The following is a 25437-nucleotide window of genomic DNA, read 5'->3' on the forward strand; positions in this document are numbered from 1 at the left end:
TCAGAGTATAATGTGTTAGGTGATACCCATGTTTGGGCATCATCAGATAGTCTTGCTTTCCTCCAGTGACCCAAGCAGTAAATCCCCAATTCAGCAAACATTTACTGAGCCTCAATTATATACCATATGCCAGCAATACAAGGATGAATAAACATGTGTCTTGCTTTTGAGAAGCTTTGTTGAATAATTTTAGTCTGGTGCTATGCTAGAAATAGATATCAAGTGCTAGAAAGGATAAGGCAGGTTCCTCAAAAAGGCTAGGCAGAAAAGGGTATGATAAAATTAAACTTCAATTATGTATAATTTTAATATAAAATTCACATATAAAAATAGTCCTATAATGTAAATTGTTCTATAAATGACTACTTAGCTAAGTAATGTGAATATTTTTTCTTATCACTAATAATTGTGGACAAATTTTTAAAATTCATTTCCACAGAGGTTAATATATGTACCCACCAGCAATAAATGAAAATCTTTTTATCCCTGTAATGCCTATAATCTTGAAAATACGGACCTATTTTGTCAAAATGAAAATTTAAAAATACGAACTTTAATAATAGGCAATTACATGTTACATGTTGTTTTTATTTAAATAAAGCAAAAAGCCATCCAAAGTCTGTTATTCTGTGAGTTAGCCAAGAGATTGGCAAGGAAAGAGGGCAGTGCCTTGTGATAACTTACGTTGCTAAGACCATGGTAGATAAGTATAACATCTTGTACCTCTTTTGTCTTCCTAAAATCAGATGTGTCAGAAGAATTGGATACAAAACTCCCTCTTGATGGTGGATCAGACAAAATGGAAGATATCCCAGAGGAATGTGAAAATATTTCCTCTTTGGTGGCATTTGAAAACCTCAAGGCAAATGTGGCTGACATAATGCTAACCTTGTTAGTGGAGAACATAAGTGGCTTGTCTAATGATGACTTTCAAGTGGAAGTAATAAGAGAGTTTGATGTTGCTGTTGTTACCTTTCAAAAGCATGTAGGTAAGATGAAGTGACACTTCCTCTACCTGTCTTCTTTGCACCACATCATGGGACTTGAGATACCTCTTAGGGGGACATCTCTGAAAGTTTGACTCTTTCTAGTAACTACTAAGAGAGGTTTCCAAGTTAATATAGATTTTTTTTTTTATTTTGAAAGAGAAGCATATTCATATTGAAACCAAATTCTGGTATTTTTAGTAGAATTAACTTTATTGCAGGAGTACCCAAGTGTGTGTGTGTGACTGAGAGAGAGAGAGAGAGACAGGCAGAGAGAGTAAGAGAGTGCGTGAACACAGCAAAATAGACATCTAAAGTCCAAGTGATTCCAAGTAAAGGAGTCGGCTTTTTCACATGTGTTATCTCACTGGGTGAAGTAAATATTTGTATTACCAAACTGGACTTCATAGAAGGTAATGATAACACACTCTCATAGAATGCTTACTATAAGCCAGGTGCTATGCCAGCCTCTTTACATGTATTAACTTATTTGTCCTTTCCAAAACCTTATGAGATTATTATTATCGATCCCCATGTTACAGTTGAGGAGACAAAACACAAAGGTGCGAATGCATGGACAAATTGGGTTTGAACCCAGGCAGCCTATCTCTACACTTGTCCTCTTACCACTTTACCAGATATTTCCTTAGCACTTTCATGGTCATTCACATATGTAGGTATGAGTAAGTGCGTGTGATGCAGAAAATGAGTGCTCTTTAAGGTAATTGTCAGGAATCTGTAGACAATCTCTGAGATTGGGAAGAGAGCTGTCACCACCCAAAACAAGTACATTTTCCAATTCCAAGCCTTCACTATTCCATGGCCATGGCAGTCGAGTGGTTAAGAGTACAGGTCATGGAGTCATAATTCCAGCTCTGCCATGTAACTATTTATATGATGTTGGCCAAGTTATTATCCTCCCTATGCCTCACTTTCCTCATCTATAAAATGGCACAATAATACCTACCTAATACAGTTTTTGTAAAGATTGAATGAGATAATGTTTGAAAAGTACTTAACATAAGACCAGGTGTAGTGGCTCATGCCTGTAATTCCAGCACTTTGGGAGGCCAAGGCGGATGGATTGCCTGAGTCCAGGAGTTTGAGAGCAGCCTGGGCAACATGGTGAAACTCCATCTCTACAAAAAAATACAAAAATTAGCCAGGCATGGTGGCGCACACTCGTCCTCCCAGCTACTCAGGAGGGTGAGGTGGGAGGATCACTTGAGCTTGGGAGGCAGAGATTGCAGTGAGCCAAGATCATGCCACTGCACTCCAGCCTGGGTGACAGAGTGAGACCACGTGTCTGAAAAAAAAAAAAAAAAAAGAAAAGTACTTAACAACTTAATGTAGTACCTGAGACATAGTAATGACTCATAGGGCGCTATTCTTATTTCAAATTTATTACTGTTTCTTACAAAGGAAAAACTAAATGGACTTGCTTTTGTTCATCGATCAGAATCTTGAATGCTTACTATGTGCCAGGCACTGGTCTAGGTGCTGTGGACACAGAGATGAATAACCAGGTTCCTGCCCTTGAGAAACTCATAGCCTGGGGGCAGGGAGGAAGCCCATATGTAAACAAATAAAGAAGGTCCAAGAGAAGAAGCTGTCTCTAAGCTGTGAACAAAAAGCTGTGGGAAATGGGAGGAAAGGGACCCAAACAAGGTGGCTTGGTCTTGCTTCTGTGAAGTTTATATTCCAGTAGTACCACTTGATAATGTCCAGAATATATTCCATCTGCTTGACATAGCTCTTTCCCTATCCATCTGGTAAACCCCTCTTCATTGTTCAAAACCCAGATCAGAGCCACTTACTCTGGGAATCATTGTCTGATTCCCAGTATTAGTCTTCCCACCTCATTTGATCCCACAATAGGCAATTTATTTGCTCTCAAGACTTGCTCCCGCATGGATGATGCACTGGCAAAGATTTGTTATATTTACTTCTGTATCCTCAGATCCTAGCACAGTGCCTGGCACGTCGTGGGCCCACCATCAATACTTATTATTTTAAGATAGAGTCTTGCTCTGTCGCCCAGGCTGGAATGCAATGCAGTGGCGTGATCTCAGCTCACTACAACCTCTGCCTCCCAGGTTCAAGTGATTCTCCTGCCTCAACTTCCTGAGTAGCTAGGACTACAGGCGCGCACAACCATGCCTGGCTAATTTTCGTATTTTTAGTAGAGACGGAGTTTCACTATGTTGGCCAGGCTTTTCTGGAACTCCTAATCTCAGGTAATCTGCCTGCCTTGGCTTCCCACAGTGCTTAGATTACAGGCATGAGCCACCACACCCGGCCAATACTTATTATTAAAGAGACAATTGAGTTGAGTCCTGAAAGATGAATAGGATCAAGATAAAAACTGGAGAAGAGCACTCCAAATGCAGGAAATTGTATACACAAAGACCCTTTCAAGGAGAAGGGGGTTTACAAAAATAATGACTAGTTTTTGTGACAACATGGAAAATAAAATGAATGGCAGGGAATAACCAAAGGTGATGCTTGGAAATTAGTTTCGAGTCACATCGCCAAAGGCATTGTACACCTGGCTGAGGAGTGTCAACACTCACACCTGCAGGTAATGGGGAGCCATTGAAGGGCTTGAGAAAGGGGTGAAATGAGATTTGTAGGGAAAGCCCTCAGGAGGGTTGGTGAGGGCTGGGGCAGGAAGTGGGGACACAGCTCAGTGGCAACAATCCAAGTAAGACCTTCGTGTGTGTGTCACTCAGCGACTGGGAGTTTTAGGTATGTAAATTCTCATGTAGGTATTAAATCTTGTGTCTAAAAATGGAATGCTTAGCCCTTCCTTTTATCTCAGTTAGTAGCCAGACATTTTCTTCTATACAACATAAAGATACAATAAAAATTTACTGATTTTCTTTCTTTTTTTTTTTTGGTTTGTAGATACTATAAGATTTGTTGATGATTGTATCAACCACCATTCAATTAAACAACTTCAGCTCTCTCCAAGACTTCTGGAAGTGACAAACACAATCAGGGTTGAAAACCTGCCACCTGGTGCTGATGACTACAGTTTAAAACTTTTCTTTGAAAATCCCTATAATGGAGGGGGAAGAGTTGCCAATGTTGAATATTTTCCTGAAGAGAGTTCAGCTCTGATTGAATTTTTTGACAGAAAAGGTAATATTTATTAACCTGTCATACTTGGCATAATCTAGGCCATTTTTAGCAGAGCTTAACAGTTATAAGTTTAGTTCTGATGTGTTTTGTTTATTTATGTATTTCTTTGGGAATTGAATAAATAATCCTGTTCATCTGGGATATGATGCTTAATAAGACCAGTGATTCAGACTTTAGGGAAGCAACATCAAGTTTTTGAAAGATATAAGGAGGTTCTTTCATGAGTCTCTACCTATGATAGGCTGAAAAATATATTCTTGGGATCTTTGAAATAATATATTAAAAAGGAGATGATCTGTGTTTTAGCCACACGCTTGATAGAAGCTCTCAAATTAATTACAACAAGGTTAGGTAAAGAAATACTCAGCAACTCATAGAGTTCCTATAAAGTACCACTACTTCTTTCACCTATTGTATCATCATTCAAAAACGGACAGGAGTGGTTTCACATGACCAGTGCATGCCTGCTGGACTATTGTTTGGAGTGACCCTGTGAAACCCATGTCTAACTGAACCTTAGAGAAACACTTCTGAGTGTTTTGTGACATAGACTGCCAGTTCTCTGAGGCATATGCAAGGTCAGCTTGGAGGTTCCACTTGTGCTCGGAGGTCAAGGCTGAGCAGAAAGAATTAGGGGGCCAGGCTTCTTAGGAAAAGAAGGAAAATTGTGCCTGGGATTAATCAGGGTGGGGCATGACATAGGATAATGTGGTATGCCACCCACTTGAGAGAAATTGTTTCAACGGGGTACTTGAAGGAACCTCCATTTTCCCAACTCAGTTTTCATGCGTTGGGAAAACTGGATGAAAGTATGGTTTGAATTAAAATGGAATGAAAGACCTACTATTCCATGGGCAAAGGGACAAAGAGGAGCTTCTGTCACGTATTCAAATCTCCCTCTGCCTGGTCTTTGGCCCAGGGAGAGAGAGGGGTACATAAGATCCTCTACCCTAGAAATTAACCTCCCATTTTGTGGTGAGAGTTGATAGTTTCAGGGCTTTCAAACATCTTGAGGGCATGGGGCTGTTGGGTTTGTCCTCAGAAGGGCTATTCTGCACATACACAACTAATGTTAAGTACTATTTAATTAAGGTTTATTTTCTGCCAGAGCTATTCATGTAAACTCTATGAGGCATTCTCAAAGGTTCCCTTTCTCCCTGATCTCTTTGTACCATCTAACTTTTTTGACCACACCTCCTCCTCCAAACTCACTCATTCTCTGTCCTCCACCATCTGTGATTTACTGACTTTCTTTTTTGTTCTCTAGCTTCTCCTTCTTTTTATTTTTTTATTTTCATTTTATTATTTATTTATTTTGAGACAGGGTCTCACTGTCGCTCAGGCTGGAGTGCAGTGGCATGATCATGGCTCACTGCAGCGTCAACCTCCCCGGGCTCAGGTGATCCTTCCACCTCAGCCTCCAGAGTAGCTGGGACTACAGGTGCATGCCACCATACCCAGCTAATATATTGTATTTTTAGTAGAGATGGGGTTTTGCCATGTTTCCCAGGCTGGTCTTGAACACCTGGGCTCAAGCAATACTCCCTCCTTTGCCTCCTAAAGTGCTGGGATTATAGGCATGAGTCACTGCACCCAGTTTAGCTTCTCCTTCTTTTAATTTTAACTTACATTTGCATAGCTTCGCAGGGTATTACCAAGTGCATTCAGACAGTCTTATGGGCATCTTGATTGTTATAATCGCTGTTTTACACGTGACGAAACTGAAGCACAGAAAGGTCCAATAACTTGCCCAAGATTACACAGCTAGTGAGTGACATAGTCAGGATTTGAACTTGGGTATTCTGGTCCCATAACATATACCCTAACTTCTCTCCTTTTTCCAAATCTCCTGTTCACCTATAACATTAATTTTTCTTATAGGATATTTTACCATTCACAATGGGTTGCCAATAATGAGGCAGATGGTAGACAGAGCTTGGTTTAAAAGAGAATTTCTTGCACAATATTGTGTTTTATGTAGATTTCTTGAGAGGAAAAAATTAGGCATTTTACTCTAAAATTATTTGGTTCAACTTCACAAAATCTGATTTATTTCTTAAGGAAGAGAATTTTCATTGAACACCTATGTCTGTAAGATCTTTTGCTGTTTTTTCTGCTACAGTATCTCACAATCCCATTAATAATCTGCACAGTTAGATAAACTTTGTCCTTACAGGCAAGAAATGCAGGATGGAGACTTTAAGGCATATTAAGGTGACATCTGCGATGGTTCTTGAGTCAGACAGACCTGAGTTTGATTCCTGGCTTTGGTGCTTACTAGCTTTGTAATCTTGGCCGAGTTACTTTAACCCACCTAAGCCTCTGTGTTCTTATCTGTAAAATGGGGCTCACATTACTACTTACTTAGAGGAATGCTGTGAGGTTGAAATGAAATAATACCAGCAAAGAGCTTGGTGCCTGGTGGTGCTCAGTATGTTGGTAATCATAAATACTGCCCACGCTCAGGGCTGCCACAGGGCCATGTTGGGAAGTTGAAGCTATATGTTTGGGCCTCTGAAGGCCACTGTCTTTCCCTCATGCTTGATACCAGCTCTAGGACCCAATCACACACAAGGTGAAGTTATTTTTCACATCTTTCCACAAAGGTTGCTCTTTTAACCCGAGTTGTTATTGGAGCACATTCTGATTCCCTTTCTGCAGATGCTCTGCCTAATAACTTACACAAAATGAGGAGGGGCTTGGAAGAGAAGAGTATGCGCATGCACACACATGCAAACACACCCAGTGAAGTGGAAAAGGGAGATTGCAGCAGGGCCAGGAGGAGGTGTGGTTCTAACTGAATCAGTCTGTGGGGCTGGGCTCTCAGAGGACAGTGACGATAACTTGGGTTTGGTAGAGGGGCAAGAGGATGGGCTTTGGGGTTGGACAACCACTGAATCTTAGCTGAGTTATCTGCAGTCTCTGTAACCCTGTCCAAGTTATCTAACCTTTCCTAGCCTAAGTTTTATCATTTGTAAGTAGGATGATAATAATAATGTCTCTACCTCAAATGGTTGTTGTGAGGATGAAATGAATTAAATATATGTAAAGCACTCAGAATAGTGTGTGACACATGCTAAGCTATAATAATTTATTTTTATGCTCCTCCTTTTTGAGGTATTAATGTTAATCTAAGTCAGATTTGAAGCCTAAAATTATAGGACTGTACAAGAAGACCAAATAGCATAATACTAAGGTGAGCTTCACTTTGAGCACCAAAATATTTTTTATACTAGGGCAAACATTATTCTCACGATTGTGACCAAACTCATGTATTTCTTAACATGATGGTGATATATCAGTAATATCAGGAAAACAGTAAACAGAATTTAATTAACAGGATTTCAACACAGATGGATCTTGGCTAGAAAGTAATTATTCCATTCAATAAGGGATACCTGTGCACTGCTGACACATACCAGTTTATATTTGAGCACTTTGAGAGTATGCTGCTTTTTAATATGCTGTAACATCAAAATTCTACCAACATTAGATTTTTTTTTTCTCTAAAATGGGAAGATTTTGTTTTGTTTTTCTTTGCAACATATCATCTTGGTCTTACTTTGTTTTCTTTCTTTCCTTTAAGTGTTAGAAAAACATTAGATTTTTTTTCTCTAAAATAGGAAAATTTTGTTTTGTTTTTATTTGCCATATATTATCCTGGGCTTACATTATTTTACTTCTTTCCTTTTAAGTGTTAGACACCATCATGGCCACAAAACTCGACTTCAATAACATGCCGCTTTCTGTGTTCCCATACTATGCCTCATTGGGCACAGCCTTGTATGGAAAGGAGAAGCCTCTGATCAAGCTTCCAGCACCATTTGAAGAGTCACTAGATCTTCCCTTATGGAAGTTCTTACAGAAAAAGAATCACCTGATTGAGGAGATAAATGATGAAATGAAGCGTTGTCACTGTGAGCTCACGTGGTCCCAACTCAGTGGTAAAGTTACCATCAGACCAGCAGCCACCTTAGTCAATGAAGGAAGACTGAGAATCAAGACCTGGCAGGCAGATACTTCCACAACACTCTCTAGCATCAGGTCTAAATATAAAGTCACCCCAATTAAAGTGGATCCAACAATGTGGGACACCATAAAAAATGATGTGAAAGATGACAGGATTTTGTTTGAGTTTGATACACTTAAGGAGATGGTAATCTTAGCAGGGAAATCAGAGGATGTCCAAAGCATTGAGGTACAATTCAAGGAGTTAATAGAAAGCATTACTCAAAAAATTAAAAAGGAAGAGCAAAGTTTGAAGGAAAAAATGGTCATTTCTCCAGGCAAGTATTTTCTTTTGTGTCACAGCAGTCTACTGGACCATTTACGCACGGAGTGCCCAGAGATAGAGATTTGTTATGATGGAGTCACTCAACACTTGTGCTTGAAAGGACCTAGTGCCGATGTGTATAAAGTAAAGTGTGAAATCCAGGAAAAGGTGTACACCATGGCTCAGAAAAACATTCAGGTTTCTCCTGAGATTTTTCAGTTTTTGCAACAGGTAAACTGGAAAGAATTCTCTAAGTGTCTTTTCATAGCACAGAAAATTCTCGCACTTTATGAGCTAGAGGGTACAACTGTTCTTTTAACCAGCTGTTCTTCTGAAGCCCTGTTAGAAGCAGAAAAGCAAATGCTCAGTGCCTTAAATTATAAGCGCATTGAAGTTGAGAACAAAGAAGTTCTTCACATCAAGAAATGGAAAGGGCTCACTCAGAATTTGCTTAGGAAACAAAATTCCTCCCCAAACACTGTAATCATCAATGAGTTAACTTCAGAAACCACAGCTGAAGTCATCATTACAGGCTGTGTAAAAGAAGTAAATGAAACCTATAAATTGCTTTTCAACTTCATTGAACAAAACATGAAAATAGAGAGACTGGTTGAAGTAAAGCCTTCCTTGGTTATTGACTATTTAAAGACAGAAAAGAAGCTATTCTGGCCAAAGATAAAGAAGGTAAATGTGCAGGTAAATTTCAATCCTGAGAACAAACAAAAAGGCATTTTACTAACTGGCTCAAAGACTGAAGTACTGAAGGCAGTGGACATTGTCAAGCAAGTTTGGGATTCAGTCTGTGTTAAAAGTGTCCATATTGATAAGCCAGGAGCCAAGCAGTTCTTCCAGGATAAAGCACGGTTTTATCAAAGTGAGATCAAACGGTTGTTTGGTTGTTACATTGAACTACAGGAGAATGAAGAAATGAAGGAGGGAGGCAGCCCCGCTGGGCAGAAGTGCTTCTCTCGGACAGTCTTGGCCCCTGGCGTTGTGCTGATTGTACAGCAGAGTGACTTGGCACGGCTTCCTGTCGATGTGGTGGTGAATGCATCTAATGAGGACCTTAAGCATTATGGTGGCCTGGCCGCTGCGCTCTCAAAAGCAGCTGGCCCTGAGCTCCAGGCCGACTGTGACCAGATAGTGAAGAGAGAGGGCAGACTCCTACCGGGCAATGCCACCATCTCCAAGGCAGGAAAGCTGCCCTACCACCACGTGATCCATGCAGTGGGGCCCCGCTGGAGCGGAAATGAGGCCCCGCGGTGTGTGTACCTATTAAGGAGAGCTGTGCAACTAAGTCTCTCTCTAGCTGAAAAATACAAGTACCGATCCATAGCCATCCCAGCTATTAGTTCTGGAGTCTTTGGCTTTCCCTTAGGCCGATGCGCGGAGACCATTGTTTCTGCCATCAAGGAAAACTTCCAATTCAAGAAGGATGGACACTGCTTGAAAGAAATCTACCTTGTGGATGTATCTGAGAAGACAGTTGAGGCCTTTGCAGAAGCTGTGAAAACTGTATTTAAAGCCACCCTGCCAGATACAGCTGCCCCGCCCGGTTTACCACCAGCAGCAGCGGGGCCTGGGAAAACATCATGGGAAAAAGGAAGTCTGGTGTCCCCAGGAGGCCTGCAGATGCTGTTGGTGAAGGAAGGTGTGCAGGATGCTAAGGTGAGTGTCGCCTTTACAGAACACCACCAGGGCACTGTGACTTTACTTAGTCAGTGGCTCTCTCATGGAGGGCTGAAGAAAGATAAGGACCAAGGGGAGAATCAAGGGAGAGAATCCCATGCCTTCCAGCCCTGCCTTGAAACAATTTTCCTTAGATAATTGGGCTTCTTACCAAATCATTTACTAATAGACATCGGCCAATTATTTGTGAGAACTAAAATGGTATAGAGGTCAGATTGCTAGATTTCCAGTAGATGTAAAAATCCATAATATCACACATTTAGACAGTTCTCAATACCTTACACCTGCCGTGTTTTGGTAAATCTAAGACTAATTTCCTAATTTACGGACAGCAGATACAGAACAATCAGAGCATAGAGTATGCAGAGGACAGGAATCTTGTCAATGATGCTGAGCAAGAGTGAGCTTGGGGCCAGAGTCTGAGGGGCCATCAGCGCCCAACACCAGTGAGGAAGTGAAAAATGGACCTGAGGAAGTTACAGGTGCCAGGCAATATGTGGGGACAATTCTTGTAGGCTGCAGGGGCATGGCAGGGGTGCGGGAGAGGCTAATATGTTTATTTTTATTTTTATTTTTTTGAGGCAGGATCTCGCTCTGTCACCCACGCTGGAGTGCAGTGGCACCATCTCGGCTCACTGCAACCTCCACCCCCTGGGTTCAAGTGATTCTCCCGCCTCAGCCTCCTGAGTAGCTGGGACTACAGGTGCATGCCACCATGCCTGGCTAATTTTTGTATTTTTTTTGGTAGAGATGGAGTTTCACCACGTTGGCTAGGCTGGTCTTGAACTCCTGACCCCAAGTGATCCACCTGCCTCAACCTCCCAAAGTGCTGGGATTACAGGTGTGAGCCACCATATTTAGCAACACAGGGTCTAACTAATCAGAACAGCAGCCATCTGCTGTTATTCAGTAGGTCTGAAGCCTCCTACTATACCAGGCACTACTTCTTTAATTGGAAGATTTGGGGGAGTCCTGGCAGGGGAGTTGGGGTGGAGATGGTGGGAGCACTGGGGGCAGATGCAGGGCAGCACTTATTTAAAAACCAACAGAAACATTTTTCCTTACTGTCTTAACTGGCATGGCCATAGTCGTGTCTTCCAGTGGATATTTGCCTCAACCTTCCTCTGCTGGCCTGGAGTGGATGTGCTTGGGGCTGCCAGAGGGACCCTGGGACCCAGAGCTGGGTGAAGGCCCTTCCTGCCACCCAAGAATGTTGCTGGGCTCTTTTTTGCCCCACTTTTTAAAAGGAAGATCAATTAGCACAATATACACAAAAGAAAACAAACATTACAATACAATGAAAGTTTCATCAAGCCTGAATGTTTTGGTCAAAGACCAAGACCAAAGTCCTAAATTATCAGCACTGGGTATTACTTATCTTCATCATCTTTAAATAAAATACAGTTGGATATATGCTTTACATGATATTAAGTGAAATGTAAAAGATTTAATAAACTTGCCAAATGTTTTGCTTTGAATTGTTTTAAAAAAAAGTATATCTAAGCATCCATCCAGTGTCCAATATAATGTGATAAAAGGTGACACAATTGAAACTACATTAACCTGAATATATTTGCTGTTTTAGCATATTTCTACATCACAACTATCTTGAGAAAAGCTGAAAATTGCTTAACAGTCACACTCAATCACCTTCCTTTTTGTTTAAACAGCTTTGTTGAGATATAATTCACATACCATACCCATTTACAATGTGCAATTCAGTGGTTTTTAGTATATTCACTGAGGTATGCAATCATTACCACAATCTAATTTTAGAACATGCTCATCATTCCAGAAAGAAACCTGTGCCAATTGGCAGTCACTCCCCATTCCATCTACCCACCCCACCTCCCCAGCCCTAGGCAACCACTAATCTACTTTCTGTATCTATAGATTCACTTATTCTGGAAATTTTATATAAATGGAATCATACAATTTGTGGTTGTCTGACTGACTTCTTTCACCTGGCAGAATGTTTTCAAGGCTCATCCATGTTGTACCATGTATCAGAACTTACTTCATTTTTATGGCTGAATAATACTCCATTGTATGGATAGACCACATTTTATTTATCCATTCTTCAGTTGATGAACATTTGGATTGTTTTCACTCTTTGACTTCCATGAGTAATGCTGCTGTGAACATTTGTATACCAGTTTTTGTATGAACATATGTTTTCAGTTCTCTTGGGTACATATCTAGGAGTGGAATAGCTGGGTCATGTGGTAACTCTGTGTTTGACCATCTGAGGAACTGCTAGATCATTTCCCAAAGCAGCTGCACCATTTTACATTCCTGTCAGCAGCATTGACAGTTCCAATTTTTCCACCTCCTTGTCAACACTCGTTATTATCTTCTTTTTGATTATAGCCATCCTGGTGAGTGTGAAGTTGCATCTCACTGTGGTTTTGATTTGAATTTCCATAATGACTAATGATGTTGAACATCTTTTCATGTGCTTTTTGACAATGTGTGTATCTTCTTAAGAGAAATGTCCATGTGGATCCTTTGCCCACTTTTAATTTGTTAGTTAATTATTTTTAGAGACAGAGTTTTGCTCAGTCACCCAGGCTGGAGTGCAACGGCACGATCATGTCTTGCTGTAACATTGAAATTCTGGCCTCAAGTAATTCTCCCTCCTTGATCTCCTAAAGTGCTGGGATTACAGGTGTAAGCCAAAGTACCTGGCTTATATTTTCTACTTTTCATTTGGGTTGTCTTTTTATTATTAAGAATTTTTTCTATAGTTTGGATATAAGTCCCTTATCAGATATATGATTTGCAAATATTTTATTCTATTCTGTGTGCCATCCTTCTTTTTTGTTTGAGTTGTTACTTTGTTTAAAATATTTTTTTGTTTTAGTTTAAAGTGCTGGACTGGAAGATTTAAAACCGATTTTTACTTATAATAAGCTTAAGTAATAATTACAAGAACCATAGCTAACATTGGTTGGTTGTTACTATGTGCCAAGCCTTGTGCTTTTTTTTTTTTTTTTTTTTTTTTGAGATGGAATCTTGCTGTGTCACCTGGGCTGGAGTGCAGTGGTGCAATCTCAACTCACTGCAACCTCTGCCTCCCGGGTTCAAGTGACTCTCCTGCCTTAGCCTCCTGAGTAGCTGGGACTACAGGTGCCCGCCACAACGCCCAGCTAATTTTTGTATTTTTAGTAGGGATGAGGTGTCTCCTTGTTGGCCAGGCTGGTCTCTAACTCCTGACCTCAGGTGATCCGCCTGCCTCGGCCTCCCAAAGTGCTGGGATTAGAGGCGTGAACCATCATGTCCAGCTAGCACTGTGCTGTTTTGATATGCATGTTCTCATTCACTGCCATGTGGCAGATTCTAGGATTATTATTATTTTCACTTTACAGATGAGGGAGTGAGACTTAAAGGGGTTAGGTAATTTGCCCAACTAGCAAATGGTAGAGCCAGGATTGCAATTTGTTCAGGCTCTTAACCATTGCACTATTTCAAAATGTTAAAAATAATGTTGTGTCTCATTTTAAAAAATTGGATAAAAACTCTTTGGACCAAGCATCAGTTATGGGAATGAATTTCGTTCCTTGTCCCTTTTGACACCAAATATCAAGACATTCTTTCCCAGCTAGGCATGATGGCTCATACCTGTAGTCCTAACTACTCGGAATGCTGAGGTGGGAGGATCACTTGAACCCTAGGAGTTTGAGGCTGCAGTGAACTATGATCATGCCACTGCCCTCCAGCCTGGGTGGACAGAGCAAGATCCTCTCTCTTAAAAAAAGTCATTCTTTGCTTTCCTTTCACTCCCATAGATGCTTAGCTTCCATGGCTGCAATAACTGCTTTGCATTACTCCTTAGTGACCCTGGCAGGGCAGCTTTGAAAATCACTTGGTTATATTCCCTCTCCTCTGTTCTCTTGACCTCTCTAATCTAGCCCGATTAATCTGCTCACATTCACTGATGAAAAAGCTTCCGGGGCTGCTCCCTTTCTGTCGCTGGGTCCAGATGTCTTGGCACTCGAGGTGGGCCCCCTAGTTTACCCCCAGTGTAACATTTCTAGCCTGGAGTGTACCATTTTGCTGCAGAAGCTCTCTCAGATCAAATTAATCTGTTCACAGCTCACAACCCACCATGCCTATATTCATGCTGCTCTCTGTCTTGCTCTGCCTGCTGAAATTCTTCCCATTTCTCAAACCCCACATTGCCCATGGTGTCTTCACTAGTTACTGAAACAGCTTTCTCTGGACTCCTTCAGTGATGCCATACCATTCATAGATTACTTTTTGACTGCTCTCTTTTTTTCCTAAGTGTCACTTAAATAAGTATTTAGTAACACTTTGTCTTGTGTTGATATTTCAATCACTGAAACCTTAGTCATCTTAGTTGTCTCCCATTGTGCCAAGCCCAGTGCCTCAAATATAGTAATCACTGATGAATGCTTTTTGTTAAAATTTGAAACAAATTTTTGGTTTTGTCTTTAAGACTGATGTTGTTGTCAACTCCGTTCCCTCGGATCTCGTGCTTAGTAGAGGGCCTCTTTCTAAGGCCCTCTTGGAAAAAGCTGGACCAGAGCTCCAGGAGGAATTGGACACAGTTGGACAAGGGGTGGCTGTCAGCGTGGGCACAGTGCTCCAAACCAGCAGCTGGAATCTGGACTGTCGCTGTGTGCTTCACGTGGTAGCTCCGGAGTGGAGAAATGGTAGCACATCTTCACTCAAGGTTGGGCCTGGTTTTGAATTCTCCACGAAGTCAGATAGCCCTTTGGGTTCTCCTTTTAGTAGCATATTGATTGGACATAGATTTGGCCTTGTCTGTTTCTCTTCCTTAATAATCACTCTTTTGGCAGATTCCATCATGTGGCCATTTCTTTCAGCTGTAGCTGACTTCTCCTGAGGACTAGTTAATGCTATAAATGGATTATTGTGCTCAATAATTATTGGAGCTCAAGGAAGGGTTACTGAAGATAATATTATCGCTTGCTTAGTGAAGAAAGCCAGAGGAGGGTGTGAAGAATGGAAGAGAATGAAGGAAAAGAACAGTAGTTGCTTTGCTTCTTTCCTTCATTGTGAATGTGTTTAAGTCACTTGCATTCTCTTTTCCTTTTCCTTGTCTTCTCCTGTATTTTTCTTTCCCCTTCTGATTGCCCTTCATCATTGTTGAAAGCAAAAAGGAGTATTCAAGGTCACAAAGTTGCTAAATTCTTGTCCTTTTTGTTCTAACTCCCATTTCTAGACAAGATGTATAAGGATGTGCTTTGTGCATTTCAGATCATGGAAGACATAATCAGAGAATGTATGGAGATCACTGAGAGCTTGTCCTTCAAATCAATTGCATTTCCAGCAATAGGAACAGGAAACTTGGGATTTCCTAAAACCATATTCGCTGAATTAATCATTTCAGAGGTGTTCAAATTTAGTAGCAAGAATCAGCTGAAAACTTTACAAGAGGTTCGCTTTCTGCTGCACCCGAGTGATCATGAAAATATTCAGGTACAGTGCAACTCATTTCTGATTATTTTGGCAACTGAGACTTAATGTTTTTTCAAGTGTCTTTTTGGTCTAACAGGATGCTTTTTTCGTTCATTTCCCCATACAGGAAAGTAAGGAAGTAGTTTATACTTGTGGTTGTAGTTGTAGCATGACAAATTTTCAGAAAAATTACAGATGTAGAAAAAATTTAACTTCCTATTCAGGCAAATTTTGAACATATCCAAAAGTAGACATGATAGTATAATGAAATCCCTTGTACCTATCACTGAACTTCAACAGTTATCAACCTATGGCCAATATGTTTCGTCTCTATCTCCATTTATTTCCCTTCCTTGTATATTATTTTGAAGCAACTCCCAGACATATCATTTTATCCATAAACAATTCAACATTTATTTTAAACAATAACAATTCTTTTTTAAAAAGTAACATAACCACAATACTGTATCACACCTAAAATAAATGGACAATAATTCCTTTATTTAACCAATTATCAAATCAATTCTCAAATTTCCGACTATCTCATAAACGTTTTGTTTTTACAGCTTTTTGTTTGAATCAGAATCCAAATAAGGCCCACATATTGCAATGGAGTTGACTATAGGATTTCCCTCCATATGGACATAGAAATTTTAGTACATAGTATAAAGGCACAGTGTGGCCTTATCAATAGGAAGACGTCAGAAGGTGTGGTTAGAATGGATTAACACATTCCCATGTAACTAGGAGAGTTGGGACCAGAAACACTAGAACCGTCATCAGTCATGAGTTCATGATTCAGCTCACATCAGCTGTGGGAGAGCCATTGGAGTCAGCATTATGGCAGCACAACAGGCATTTAAGCCATTATCCCTGCACTCCAAGTCTTTACTTAATCAAATAAAGTAGATGACATTCAGTGTTTGAAAAGCTCCCATGATACTGCAAAAATTGATCAAACAGATTAAAATCAGCAACCCAAGAGATATCTGTGGATCATTGGACCCTCTGAATTTTTAGGTAACACTTAATTTTTCTGTGATGCTAGATACTATCTGTAAGTTCTTTGGAAGCAAGTAAATCTAACCTAAATTCTGATCAGGCAGCCAAACCACCTGAGTAAAATATGTGGTCCATTTACTTGTCCTGTATAATTAGTTACTCTTCTATGCAACAGAAGCTTTTAAAATAATCTCCCTGTGACTTGCATTGTGCAAGGTGATGTGGATCGTGGAACAGGACGAATAGGAATAGCACATACTTTCCCTCCTATAAATCACAATTACTTTGGAGCTAAGATTTATATACACAAAGTGAACTAAATGAGAGGCATGAAGTGCTGTTTTTGAATGAACGGGTGATTGAATACAGCATGAGTCCTGTGACACAGACCTGAACCTTCAAATATCACTCTTTTTCATGCAACCTCAGCATTCATTTTCTTTCCTGAAGACTGAGTATTTTGCAAATACTCTGTAAAAAGAATTAGTCTATACAGATACCTTTAGTACCATTTGAAATTCTCTGTATGTGTCTGTTACGCTTTTTCTCTTTAGACTGTTAAAGACAGTTAAACTTCGGTTACATTTGCACAAAAAAATCAGCAAAGCTTATTGAGATGTTTATAGACGGAGACTATCACAGAGGTTGCAAAGCACCAGTCCTCTGATTTGAACATGGCCTCTAGATGTGCTTTATTTAGATTATTTAAAAAAATTTCAATCAGTTGCTAACATTTAAAAATCAAAAATTTTACATAAAACTCTAGATATTCACTACAACCTAAAACTTCAAAACTTCTGGCGCATTAAACATGGCTTCCTGCTTGGAACAGGAAGTTTTCCATGGCTGAGTGGCAGGTGTTCTCTAGTTCTCCATAGTCAAATCAGACCACCTTTACAAATGTGCCTTACCTACCTGGCTCCTGGAGGCCTATGAGTCTGAGAACTTTGCTCTACCCTCTGTCTGGGTCCTTCTCCCATTATTGCATCTGTCTTTAGCCAAGATGTTACTTGTTTTTTTTTCCAAGAAAATTATCTGTTGCTTGTTTACAAGGAGGACTAAAATGATGATTTTGGAGGGTCACCGACAGGCAAAAAAAAAAAAAAAATGAAATTCACAGGTTTATTAACGCAAGAATACATACGCCAGCTACTTGCTCCAAAAATCATGACTCCCCAGCCCTTCCTCTTTTGGTACAAATAGGAAATTAAAAACGGAAGTGTTTGGGACCTTGTGATGGTCATTCTCTTAACATTGCAGTTTTTACAATTGGCAAGTTATTTGCTTTGACTGACTATTATGGTAATTCATGTTCATTGTAGAAACTTTGAACAATGCAAAATGCATAAATTTTTTAGTTGGATTTTATTCCAGCTTGCTTTTTTTACATATGTACTTTTAAAAGTGGGATTGGCTGGGAGCGGTGGCTCATGCCTGTAATCCCAGAACCTTGGGAGGCCAAGACAGGCAGATCACCTGAGGTCAGGAGAACAACCTGGCTAACATGGTGAAACCCCGTCTCTACTAAAAATACAAAAATTACCTCCCAAGTAGGCTGAGGCAAGAGAATCACTTGAACCTGGGAGGCGGAGGTTGCAATGAACCAAGATTGCGCCATTACACTCCAGCCTGGGTGACAGAATGAGACTCCATCTCAAATAAATAAATAAAGGATTGTGATTATAAATTATTTTATTTAATATCCTTCCTTTTATTTTCTATTTCATTAAATCTTCTTTGAGGCTGGGCACAGTAGCTCACACCTTTAATCCCTGCACTTTGGGAGGCCAAGGCAGGAGGATAACTTGAGGCCAGAAGTTCAAGACCAGCTTGAGCAACATAGGGAGATACTGTTTCTACAAAAAAACAAAAACAAAAACAAAAAAAAACAACATAGCTGGGTGTGGTGCCATATGCCTATAGTCCCAGCTACTTGGGAGGCTGAGGTGGGAGAATTGCTTAAGCCCAGGAGGTGGAGGCTGCAGTGAACTGTGATCATGCCTCTAGCACTCCAGCCTGGACGACACTCCAGCCTGGGTGACACTCCAGCCTGGGCAACACAGCGAGACCTTGTTTAAAAAATTCTTTGAAAATACGATTTTTAATGGCTAATAAATACTCTAACACATGGATACAGCAACATTTATTTAACTTTTTCCCTGTTGAATTTTTAACTGTTTTTTCTCTGTTATGAATAGCACTGTAGTGAATATCCTTGTATTTATATCTTTGTCCACATCGTTGATATTTTCATTAGACACATTTATAGAAACAGAATTATGTGTTGTTTTCATGACTTTCAAGATCTGCAACGAAATTAAATAATACTGTTTGAGAATGGTTGTCTCCCAAACATGTGTATATGCATGCAGGACCAAACACCCTGATGATTCCAATTTATTCATCTACTGAGGAGTGTAATGATCAACACTATGTTTATATTTCAGGCATTTTCAGATGAATTTGCCAAAAGGGCTAATGGAAATCTCGTCAGTGACAAAATTCCGAAGGCTAAAGATACACAAGGTTCAGTAAAGCTTCTCAATTGAGAAGTGATTTCTAATTGCTAAGTAACCGTTCATTGACAGGTAAAAGACAGTAGTGATAATTTTTATGAAAAAAAATCAATGAGTGACAAATGATACTAAGTTATGTTTCATATACCTGAGCATGTACGACACTGGTCATGTTTATATAATCTGAAGCAAAAGGGAAGGCAGGCCAAGTTATATAATCTGTATAATCGGTTTTAAGTAATGACAAGACTACCATTTCCTGAGGAGAATGTGACATGTATTTTCCAAAATAGACAAATTAGAGAGACAATACTCACCAAATCTTTCACTTTGTCAAATTTGTTGATGCCATATTTGAGTTTATCCTGTTTGAGTTTCACCGAGGCTTCTTGAGTATAAAAATGTATGTCACCAAATTTGGAAAATTTTAAGTCATCTCTTTAAATGCTCTTTTTGTGCACTGATTTATTTCATATCTCCTTCTGTTTTCCAATACTGTGGTGCTAAGCCTTTTGACAGTGTTCCAAGGTTTCTGCAGAGCTGTTCTCCCCATTCCTACCCCCCTCAACCCCACTCATCTTTTTTCTCTCTTGTTCTTCAGATTGGATAATTTATCTTGACCTACCTTCAAGTTCACTGAGTCTTTTCTCTGTCCACTATGCTATTGAGCCCATCCAGTGAATGTTTTATTTTAGATACGTGTGTGTAAGTTCTAAAATGTCTATTTGGTTCTTTTTTAAATTTTTAAATTCTTTAAAGTTTGAACTTTATTTTCCTTTGCAATTTATTATTATTATGATTATTTCAATAGTTTTGGGGGTACAGGTGGTTTTTGGTTACATGGATAAATTCTTTAGTAGTGATTTCTGAGATTTTAGTGCATCTGTCACCTGAGCAGCATATACTGTACCCATTATGTAGTCTTTTATCCTTCATCCCCCTCTCAACCTTCCCCCTGGAGTCCCCAAAGTCCATTATATCACTCTTATGTTTTTGCATCCTCATAGCTTAGCTTTCACTTATAAGTGAGAACATAGGATATTTGGTTTTGCATTCCTAAGCTACTTCACTTAGAATAATAGCCTCCAGCTCCATCCAAGTTTCTTCAAAAGACATTATTTCATTCCTTTTTATGGCTGAAGAGTATTCCATAGTGTATATATAGCACATTTTCTTTATCCACTTGTTGGTTGATGGACACTTAGGTTGGTTCCATATCTTAAATTGCGCTGCTGTAAATGTGTGTGTGTATGTTTTTTCATGTAATGACTTATTTTGCTTTGGGTAGATACCCAATAGTGGGATTGCTGGATTGAATGGTAGTTTTACTTTTAGTTCTTTCAGGAATCTCCACACTGTTTTCTGTAGTGGTTGTGATAATTTGCATTCCTACTAGCAATGTAAAAGTGATCCCTTTTTACCACATCCATGCCAACATCTATTGTTTTTTGACTTTTAAGTTATGGCCATTCTTGCAGGAGTAAGGAGGCATCTCGTTGTGGTTTTAATTTGAATTTTCCTGATGATTAATGATGTTGAGCATCTTTTCTTATGTTTGTTGGCTGTTTGTATACCTTCTTTTGAGAAATGTCTGCTCATATCCTTTGCTGACTTTTTGATGGGATTGTTTGTTTTGTTTGTTTGTTTTTTCTTGCTGATTTGTTTGAGTTTCTTGTAGATTCTGGATACTGGTCCTTTGTTGGATGCATAGTCTTCGAATATTTTCTCCCATTCTGTGGATTGTCTGTTTACTCTCCTGATTACTTTGCTGTGCAGAAGCTTTTCAGTTTAATTAGGTCCCATTTTTAATTTTTGGTTTTGTTGCATTTGTTTTTGGGGCCTTAGTCATGAATTCTTTGCCTAAATCAATGTCCAGAAGAGTTTTTCCAATGTTATCTTTCAGGATTTTTATGGTTTCAGGTCTTAGATGTAAGTCTTTGATCCATTTTGAGTTGATTTTTATATAAGGTGAGAGATAGGGATCCAGTTTCATCTTCTATATGTGGCTTGCCAGTTTTCCCAGCACCGTTTATTGAATAGGTATCCTTTCCCCAATTTATGTTTTTGTATGCTTTGTTGAAGATCAATTGGGTTTTAAGTATTTGACTTTATTTCTTGGCCCTCTATTCTGTTTCATTGGTCTATATGCCTATTTTTATACCAGTACCTTGCTGTTTTGGTAACTATAGCCTTGTAGTATAATTTGAAGTTGGGTAATGTGATGCCTCCAGATTTGTTATTTTTGCTTAGTCTTGCTTGGCTATATGGGCTCTTTTTTGGTTCCATATGAATTTTAGGATTTTTTTTCTAGTTCTGTGAAGACTAATGCTGGTATTTGGATGAGAATTGCATTGAATCTCTAGATTGCTTTGGGCAGAATGGTCATTTTCACAATATTGATTATTCCCATCCATGAGCGTGGAATGTGTTTCCATTCGTTTGTGTCATTTCTTTGACCAGTGTTTTGTAGTTTTCCTTGTAGAGATCTTTCACCTCCTTGGTTAAGTATATTCCTAGGTATTTTATTTATTTATTTATTTATTTATTTATTTATTTATTTATTCATTTATTTATTATTTTTGCAGCTATTGTATAAGGGATTGAGCTTTGATTTGATTCTCAGCTTGGTGGTTGTTGGTGTATAGCAGGGCTACTAATTTGTGTACATTGATTTTTTAACCCGAAACTTTACTGAAATTGTTTATCAGATCTAGGAGCTCTTTGGATGAGTCATTAGGATTTTCTAGTATACAATCGTATTATCCACAAACAGCAACAGTTTGACTTCCTCTTTTCCAGTTTGGATGCCCTTTATTTCTTTGTCTTGTCTGATTGCTCTGGCAAGGACTTCCAGTACTATGTTGAATAGAAGTGGTAAAAATGGGCATCCTTGTCTTGTTCCAGTTCCCAGGGGTAATGCTGTCAACTTTCCCTGATTCAATATGATGTTGGCTATGGGTTTGTCATATATGGCTTTTACTACTTCAAGATATGTCCCCTCTATACCTATTTTGTTGAGGGTTTTTATAATAAAGCAGTGCTGGATTTTATCGATGCTTTTTCTGCATCTATTGAGATGATTATATGATTTTTGTTTTTAATTCAGTTTATGTGATATATTATATTTATTGACTTTTATATGTTAAACCATCCCTGCATCCCTGGGATGAAATACACTTGTTCATAATGTATTATCTTTTTGATGTGCTGTCGGATTTCATTAGCTCATATTTTGTCAAAGATTTTTGCATCTGTGTTCATCAGGGATATTGGTCTGTAGTTTTCTTTTTTGTTGTATCCTTTCTTGGATTTATTGTTAGTTTAATACTAGCTTTTAGACTGATTTAGGGAGGATTCCTTCTTTCTCTATCTTTTGGAATAGTTTCAGTAGGATTGATACCAATTCTTTGAATGTCTGGTAGAAGTCAGCTGTGAATCCATCTGGTCTGGGACTTTTTTGTTGTTGGCAATTTTTTAAAATTACTAATTCAGTCTTGCTGCTTGTTACTGGTCTGTTCAGGGTTTCTGTTTCTTTCTGATTTAACCTAGGAGGGTTGTATGTTTCCAGGAATTTATCCATTTCCTCTAGAGTTTCTAGTTTGTGCACGTAAAGGTATTCATAGCAGACTTGAATGATCTTTTGTATTTCTGAGGTATTGGTTGTAATGTCTCCAGTTTCATTTCTAATTGAGCTTATTTGGATCTTCTCTCTTCTTTTCTTGGTTAATCTTACTAATGGTCTATGAATTTTCTTTATCTTTTCAAAGAACCAGCTTTTTGTTTCATTTTTATCTTTTTTTGTTTGAGGTCTTTTTAAAATAGTTTCTATTTCTCTGCAGAGACATCCTATTTTTCCATTCATTCCACGTCCTTTCCATCCATTCAAATGTGTTTACTTTGACCTCATGGATCATAGTTGTAGTAGATGCTTTAAAGTCTTCTATAATTCCACCATCTGGGTCACTTTGGGATTCACATCTTTTTTTTTCTTTTTTTTTATGGAGTCTTGCTCTGTTGCCCAGGCTGGAGTGTAGTGGTGCAATCTTGGCTCACTGCAACCTCCGCCTCCCAGGTTCAAGTGATTCCCTTGCCTCAGTCTCCCAAGTAGCTGAGATTACAGGCCTGTGCCAGCACGCCCAGCTAAGTTTTGTATTTTTCTTTTAGCAGAGGCAGGGTTTTACCATGTTGGCCAGGCTGGTCTTAAACTTCTGACCTCAAGTGATCCACCTGCCTCGGCCTCCCAAAGTGCTGGAATTACAGGCATGAGCCACCATGCCTGGCTGGGATTGACATTTTTTTTTTTTTTTGAGACAGGGTCTCACTCTGTCACTCAGGCTGGAGTGCAGTGGCATGATCTCAACTCACTACAGCCTCAACCTCTGGGGGCTCAGGTGATCCTCCTACCTCAGCCTCCCAAGTAGCTGGGACTACAGTTGTGCACCACCATCCCAGCTAATATTTGTATTATTTGTAGAGATGGGGTTTCACCATGTTGTTCAGGCTGATCTCGAACTCCTGGACTCAAGTGATCCACCCACCTCGGCCTCCCAAAGTGCTGGGATTGCAGATGTGAGCCATCGTGCCTGGCTGGATTGACAGCTATTGATTTTCTTTATCCTTAAGGGTTGATCAAATTTTCCTGGTTCTTTATATGACAAGCAATTTTGGAATATAGACTGGACATTTTAAATATTGGGTTGTGAGACTAGGGCCACCCTTGGGTCAAAGCTGGGAGAGAAAAGAGGAAAAATTTTAAAACAGAACAAAATGGAAAACCGCCCCCCTTAGCAGATTGCTTCTGCAAGTTTTGGCACCTTTCTTCAATCTGTCTGCCGTTATTGTAACTTTTCAGAGCTCTTGGGTAGTGGCTTTTTGTATTTGTCCTGTTTTTAGTTGTAATCAATGGGAGAGATAGGCTATAGTAGGCTAACTTCACCTTGGCCAGCACCAGAGTTCATGTTTGATATGGATTCTATTTTCTAATTCTTTTTTCTTAAGCAGATCGTCACTGAGGCTGAGGGGCAGGGCCAGGTTAAAGACCAGAGGTCACAGAAAGAGAGAGAGAGGGAAGACATACAAGAGGGTCACATGTCAGCAGGATACCCAAGTCATTCTTGCTGTGGCTGACTTAGTTATTGACTTTACTTCTTTTCTTTTCAGGTTTTTATGGGACTGTTTCTAGCCCTGATTCAGGTGTGTATGAAATGAAGATTGGCTCCATCATCTTCCAGGTGGCTTCTGGAGATATCACGAAAGAAGAGGCAGATGTGATTGTAAATTCAACATCAAACTCATTTAATCTCAAAGCAGGTACTTGTACAATTTTGATGAGTGCAATAGTTAACGGTAGATGCTATGAAGGAGGGTTTCTATAGCCAAACTGTTTTTTATAACTTTGGCTTATTAATTAATAACTTTTAAATTATGTTGACAGGGTTTTCCATAATTAGTAATGTTTATTTTAAGAAGTTTTCTTCTTTGTCATCAGCAATACCCAATTAGAGGATTCCTCAGATGATGGAGAATGCATTTAGATAATCTTTCTGATCCAAATATACCATAGTGGTTTTTTACTCATGTTTGTTATCATCTTGATTTTCTCATGTAGGGGTCTCCAAAGCAATTTTAGAATGTGCTGGACAAAATGTAGAAAGGGAATGTTCTCAGCAAGGTAAGGCACATTCTATTTTTTGGTCCTAAGTTGTAATTGTATGGGAGGCTGTGGAGAGGCTGAGAAAAGTCTTAGGGTTGGGGAGACAACACTCTAATTTTAAAATGATACATTTTACTAAAGAATTCCAATCACAGAGACTTAGAAGTGAAAAGTAATCTCACAGTTAAAAGTAAAGTTAAGCCATAGCATTCCATCAAAGATAGTATTTCAGGAGTTTTTTATTCACAAAATGCTTACTTGCCAAGTTGTACATTTTGCTTTCTAAACAAATGATGGGTTCAACATCTACTAATTTTGCATCTTTTTGTCTGTGTTTCCCAGCTCAGCAGCGCAAAAATGATTATATAATAACCGGAGGTGGATTTTTGAGGTGCAAGAATATCATTCATGTAATTGGTGGAAATGATGTCAAGAGTTCAGTTTCCTCTGTTTTGCAGGAGTGTGAAAAACAAAATTACTCATCCATTTGCCTCCCAGCCATTGGGACAGGTTTGTAGCCTCTGGCTGTCAAGGCTAAATCCCAAGCCATCTACTTTCCCTTTCATTTGGAGCTGAGTGTGAATGTGGTCAGTGCTGAGTCTGACCCAGGGCAGCAACCATTAAGCTAGGAGTGGACAGCTTCCTCCCTATAAGGCAACTCCCAAGGGAATGACAAAGCCTGTGGATAGTTTGAGTAAAAGAGGAACAAAATGCAGGAAACTGAAGAGA

The 25437-nt window shown here is 39.4% G+C and overlaps 2 protein-coding genes across 4 annotated transcripts in view; one reads left to right on the forward strand and one right to left on the reverse strand.

The window, feature by feature from the left end:
• The window catches only part of KPNA1 (karyopherin subunit alpha 1), a 310494-nt gene that overhangs the window by 199899 nt on the left and 85158 nt on the right, over positions 1-25437 (reverse strand). The gene's annotated exons all lie outside the window — the stretch shown is intronic.
• Positions 1-25437, forward strand: part of PARP14 (poly(ADP-ribose) polymerase family member 14) — a 51795-nt gene that overhangs the window by 10903 nt on the left and 15455 nt on the right. For all 3 annotated transcript variants that reach the window (XM_055259287.2, XM_055259286.2, XM_055259288.2), the window contains exons 4-12: positions 747-989; positions 3894-4130; positions 7826-10071; positions 14552-14788; positions 15337-15558; positions 18987-19065; positions 24216-24365; positions 24664-24726; positions 25051-25218. In XM_055259287.2, coding sequence (XP_055115262.2) covers positions 747-989; positions 3894-4130; positions 7826-10071; positions 14552-14788; positions 15337-15558; positions 18987-19065; positions 24216-24365; positions 24664-24726; positions 25051-25218 — 3645 coding nt within the window. The remainder of the gene's footprint in view (positions 1-746; positions 990-3893; positions 4131-7825; positions 10072-14551; positions 14789-15336; positions 15559-18986; positions 19066-24215; positions 24366-24663; positions 24727-25050; positions 25219-25437) is intronic.

This window comes from Symphalangus syndactylus, chromosome 21, assembly GCF_028878055.3.
Source record: "Symphalangus syndactylus isolate Jambi chromosome 21, NHGRI_mSymSyn1-v2.1_pri, whole genome shotgun sequence".
NCBI lineage: Eukaryota > Metazoa > Chordata > Mammalia > Primates > Hylobatidae > Symphalangus > Symphalangus syndactylus.